The sequence below is a fragment of the Prionailurus viverrinus genome, chromosome B2 (genome assembly GCF_022837055.1).
Source record: "Prionailurus viverrinus isolate Anna chromosome B2, UM_Priviv_1.0, whole genome shotgun sequence".
NCBI classification, from domain to species: domain Eukaryota; kingdom Metazoa; phylum Chordata; class Mammalia; order Carnivora; family Felidae; genus Prionailurus; species Prionailurus viverrinus.
In genome coordinates, this window is record NC_062565.1 from 20,905,791 (window position 1) to 20,911,343 (window position 5,553).

The 5,553-nt window shown below is 46.9% G+C and overlaps 1 protein-coding gene across 1 annotated transcript; it reads right to left on the minus strand.

Annotated features, from left to right (window-relative positions):
• Positions 1-1,038: 1,038 nt before the first annotated feature.
• On the minus strand, positions 1,039-1,265 carry LOC125166541 (60S ribosomal protein L39-like). The gene has a single exon (XM_047860434.1). It carries the CDS (start codon positions 1,263-1,265, stop codon positions 1,110-1,112), a length of 156 nt encoding a protein of 51 aa, XP_047716390.1. The 3' UTR covers positions 1,039-1,109.
• Positions 1,266-5,553: the final 4,288 nt, after the last annotated feature.

Genomic DNA, 5,553 nt, shown 5'->3' on the forward strand with positions numbered 1-5,553 from the left:
AGGGCAGATGGAAAAGATGGAAACCCTGCCTGGGCTGCACCTTCCAAGTGAGCCTCCAGAGCTGGTGCTCAGAAAGGCAGAGGGGTCCCCACTCCACAGAGGGGAGTGAGTCCAGAAGGAACAAGGAGGCCCTCTGCTTCTCCCTGGCTGAACCACCTGGACTAGCGACCGGAGCAGGGAACGGGAGCAGCCATAGTGTATGGGATGCGGAAGAAAGGCGGAATCCTAACATTTCCAAGGCAGGAGAGAGAGGGTCAGATGTCTTTCTGGTTTTCATTTCCTCCACACTCTGAAATCCCTTACAGTTGCTCTGGTCAACCCTGCCTTACTACTGGTGCCTTTCTCATCATTTTCCAGAGGCTCTTTGTCCGTCCTGGCCTCCTCATCCACGACAACGTTTGCTACAACGTTGACTCTGAGAGAAACCTGCCTTCTGATCTCAGACACTGCAACCCCCACCCCATTATTTTATCCTTTATAAGGCTACAATCTCTTTAATCCATCACTGTACTCTTGGCCATGAGTAGAGTCAAGATCTCATCTGAAGAGTGATGTGATTCCTAGTGTCACTGACCAGGACAAGAGGTCACTTGTGATGGGTAAAGGAGAAGAAAACTCAGGCCCTGGGCGGGTGGCCTTCTTGTCCAGACTTCAGATACCATGTGTGTAAGGAGGGCAGAAGAAAATCAGTCAAGTGGAAATAGCCAATCAAATCCTTGGAAGAGAGGAGCCCAGACAGGGACCCAAAGAAGCCATACCACCTTTGAGGACATGGTAGGGCCTTATTCCCTTTTGGAATGAAACCCATGAGTCCCTCAGAACAACCTGGCTGTGCTAGGTGAGAACCGAATACCTTGCAAATCCGTTATTTGTTGTATTCTCTTTTGGTCTCTGTTAGTACTTGGAAGACTCTTTTTTTTTTTTTCCAACAAATGTCTCATTTATTACTGAACGAACACACTGGTGCAGAAGCACAGTAGCAAAGAAAAATCATTTTCCTGATAAAACATATCCATTGTTCAGGCGGTTGTGATGTTTACAGAGTAATAGGATAGGAACACGTGACCTTCATGCAGCATAAACTTGTGTGCCATCTTGTGTGCGATCCCTTATTGACCCAGCCTGGTCCTTCTCCAATGCTTCCTCTCAGAGTTGTACCTGATTTTATTACCAGTTTTCATCCAAATCCAGTGGGGAACAGGATGATTCTGCTTTTGTTTCTTGTCCAGGAATCGCTTGATCCTGAAAGTCTTGTGGGAAGACATGGCGAGGGACGGTCAACTGGACACAGAGAAAAGGAGAGAGAAGGGAAAGTCTTTTTTAATAAGTTCCAGTGTACGGGGTGCGTGGGTGGCTTAGTCAGTTAAGCATCTGACTCTTGGTTCAGGCTCAGGTCATGACCTCACGGTTCGCAAGTTTGAGCCCCATGTAAGGCTCTGTGCTGACAGTGCGGAGCCTGCCTGCGATTCTCTCTCCAACTCTCTCTGCCTCTCTCAAAATAAATAAATAAACTTAAAAAAAAAAGTTCCAGTGTATCACAGGAGTAGTAATGGAAAAAAGTTTTCTTTAGGGTGGAAATACTAAAGCAGTGGCAGCATACTAAATCATTGAGTTTCTGGGTTTTGAACTGACTTTATTTATTTATTTGTTTATTTATTTGTTTATTTATTTATTTTTATTGAGAGAGAGAGGGTGCAGAGAGAGAGAGGGTGAGAGAGAGAATACCACAAGGGGCAGATTTGGAGAAAAGCAGGACTCACCGGATGCAGGGCTTGAACTCACAAACCATGAGGTCATAACCTGAACTGGAGTCAGATGCTTAACCGACTGAGCCACCCGGGCATCCTGAAGTGACTTTTTATATCTGCCACCTCTTCTTCGCAATTCCTCTTCTGGACTTCCAAGCCTCTCCACTGCCCTGATCCTCCCCTCCGCCTCCTCGGGCTGCACCATGAGGCTGTTTCTGGCCCCTTTCTCTGTGTCTGCCCACCCGGTCCTCAACAATGCCAGCCCTTGTCAAGACTTCAGTTGTCACATTTGTGAGGATGATCCCAAACTGTGACTCTGGTCTTGACCTTTCTCCAGACAAATTTCCAGCCTTCCTGTGAGCCACACTGCTTGGTGAGGCAGTTGCTGTCTTAAGTCAGCATTTCCAAAGCGGAATTTAATTCTTTCAGTCCAAGCTCAAAACTTTCAAAATGATCTTGGACAACTTGCTGACATCTAGTTATCAAAGCATATTGACCTCATGTGCACTGATCCCTTCATGCCACCCTCTTCTGTCCCACATTCATGTCCCCACCTAATCCGGGCTCCCATTACTTCCTCCCCACACCATTGCAAACCCTCCTAACTGGTCTCCCCACTTCCGTTCTCTATCCATTCCAAATCAACCTAGATCAACCTTGACAGATTTCCCTTCCTCAAGCGCAGTCAAAAATTTGTACTCCTTGGCTCAAAGTGCCTCACTCTGCCTGATATTCAAGGTCACTGCTGGTGGGTGCACCATCACCAAAATCTACCTCCATCTTTTCCTCAACACAAGCTCGTGCTTCCCTGCCTGTTTCAAAATGCATTTTATTTAAAAAAATTTTTTTTAATTTTTTTATGTTTATTTATTTTTGACAGATAGAGGGAGAGAGAGACAGAGCATGAGTGGGGGAGGGGCAGAGAGAGAGACACACGGAATCTGAAGCAGGCGCCAGGCTCTGAGCTGTTAGCACAGAGCCTGACGCGGGGCTCAAACTCACGGACCTCGAGATCATGACCTGAGCCGAAGTCGGACCCTCAACTGACTGAGCGACCCAGGTGCCCCTTTTAAAAAAATGTTTAATGTTTGTTTTTGAGAAAGAGAGAGAGAGAGAGAGAGTGAAAGTAGAGGAGGGTCAGAGAGAGAGGGAGACACAGAATCAAAGCAGGTTCCAGGCTTCAAGCTGTCAGCACAGAGCCCAATGCAGGGCTCAAACCCACGAACCGAGAGATCATGACCTGAGCTGAAGTCGAATGCTTAACAGACTGAGCCACCCAGGTGCCCAATGCATTTTTTTTTTTAATTTTAATGTTTACTTATTTTTGAAAGAGAGAGCTTGAGCAGGGGAGGGGCAGAAAGAGAGGGAAACAGAGGATCTGAAGCAGGCTCCGAACTGACAGCAGACAGCTTGATGTGGGACTTGAACTCATAAACCATCAGATCACAACCTGGGCCGAAGTTGGATGCTCAACCAACTGAGCCACCCGAGCGCCCCTAGTCCAAATTGCATTTTAAATGATAGGTCCACTCGGACCTTTTCCCGATACCCTCTCCAGATGCCCCGCTTGCTCTCGTGCAGCCCTAGTGCTCTGCGGGCTCCCTTCCTGCCCTGTATCATCACAAGGCCCATGCTTGTTACCGTTCGTCAGCTCCTTCGTTTCCCCACCGCGGGGAACGCCGTCACCTCTCACAGGGCCCAGGCCAGAAACTGGACGATTCCAGATGCCTTCCTCTATCTCACTCGGGTCCTCGCAAATCAGCCTCTGAGACAGCTCTCTCACATCTGTCCCCTCTGGTCATCCTCCCTTGCCCTGTGTGAGCTCAGGACATCCCCATCTGGGAGCTGGGGCAGGACCGTCCTTGTGGCACTGAGATAGAAAGCCTGCCATCTCCACCCAGCTCGCTACCTGTGTGATTCCGGGGAGGTTGCTCGGCTTTTCTGAGCATTAGTTTTCTCACCTGCAAAGGGTTAAAAAAATAAAAAAAAAATAATTTCCCACCTTGCCCGTGGCTGCAGTGACACAAGAATAAATCCAGTGCTCTCTATGCTACCAAGGAGCTCTATAAAAAAAGACACAAAACCCTGTCTGATCCCACCTATAACTTCCAATGCCAATAACTGGCAGAATAAAATTTTGTTGCTTTTTTTTCTTTTGTATTTGTTGGGTTTTTTTTTATTTTTTTGGTTGTTTTATTTTTTATTTTGTTATTTATTTTTTATTTATTTTTTTTTCAACGTTTTTTTTAATTTATTTTTGGGACAGAGAGAGACAGAGCATGAACGGGGGAGGGGCAGAGAGAGAGGGAGACACAGAATTGGAAACAGGCTCCAGGCTCTGAGCCATCAGCTCAGAGCCTGACGCGGGGCTCGAACTCACGGACCGCGAGATCGTGACCTGGCTGATGTCGGACGCTTAACCAACTGCGCCACCCAGGCGCCCCTATTTTTTATTTTTTATTTTTTTGCTTAGCCTGTAAGACTGTGCACGCCATGGCCTGCTGTACCTCTTACTGCTCTGAGGAGCCCCCAAGATAAAAAAGCAAGCATGCTCCCTGCACGCAGCAAGTCCTTGCACACACTCAAGTCTTGCACGTGCTGTTGTCGAGGTCTCTGATCATCCTGAGCCACCTCCGCTTTACTCCTTGATGCTTTCCACGTCTACTAACTTCTCACACTCTTTAAGACACAACTGGAGGGTCACCCTCTCTGAGAAGCCTCCCTGGCCCCCCAGGAAATGTGGGGAGCACTCCTCTGTATTCCAATCATCCCCATACTTAGTCCATGCTATTTTCCAACTGGCTCTCCTCCCTGCTGAACTTGAGGTCCCTGTCCTGTTGGACTTGATACCCTGGTACCCAGCTCTGGGCCTAGGATATATATACCGCTAATAATTTTGTTTTGAACGACTGAAGGAATGAATGAATCCTATCCGTGCCCCCCACTCCTACATACTATAAGCTCATCAAAGACCAAGGTTGTATTTCTTCTAACATCTGCCAGTTGGTCCTACGCTAAAGAGATTCTTAATCAATACTTGGCTGTTTAAAGAACAGCCAAGGAGGACAGTGTGGCACAAACACAGTGGGCAAAGGGGACAATAAGATGAGCCAAGGGGGCCAGACAGGAATGGAGCTTTGAGGCCATGGGAAGAAAGAGTGTGGGCTTCGTGCAAGTGCAGTAGGAAGCTACTGGAGGGGCTGAAGTAGACGAACAACTTCAGGTTTACGATTTTAAGCAAAGCTGGGCCGTAAAGGCCACATGCTGTATGACTTCATTGTATGACATACTTATCACGCTCAGAACCCTCCCCAGGAAATATTCAGTTTTCTCATCTCTAAAGTTAGACCAACTCACGTCCAAGGTCACGTTTAGTTCCATGTTTTTTAAATTTCTTGTTAAATAAAAAATGACTGTTAAGCTAAAAGAATAGAACCCGGCATAGCAACCCCAGGGAAGGGATGCCTAGATTCTGTTTCAGCAGCACTATGATACGGTGGGAAGGACCCAGGAGATTTGGATTCTTCACTGGTTTGAGCATTTACCACTGGAGTGACCTTAGAAAAATCATCAAATCCTCCAGCTCTTTGTTTTTGTATCTCTAAAATACAGGAGCTCTAGAGGGTGGCTTCGATGGTCCCTCCCATAGAAAGTTTGAGTTCTAACCCACCCTCGCTTTCTGAAGGCAACCTAGACCCGTCTTGGAATAAAGTATGTATTCACCCACATTGTAGATTCTAACAGTTTTAATAAAATTAATGCCATTGATTTTTTTCTGTTAAAAAGACTGAGATATGGGGAACCT

What these genes read in the sequence shown, in the direction of transcription:
- LOC125166541 (XM_047860434.1), bottom strand. Translation starts at nt 1,265, where the DNA reads ATGTCTTCCCACAAGACTTTCAGGATCAAGCGATTCCTGGACAAGAAA.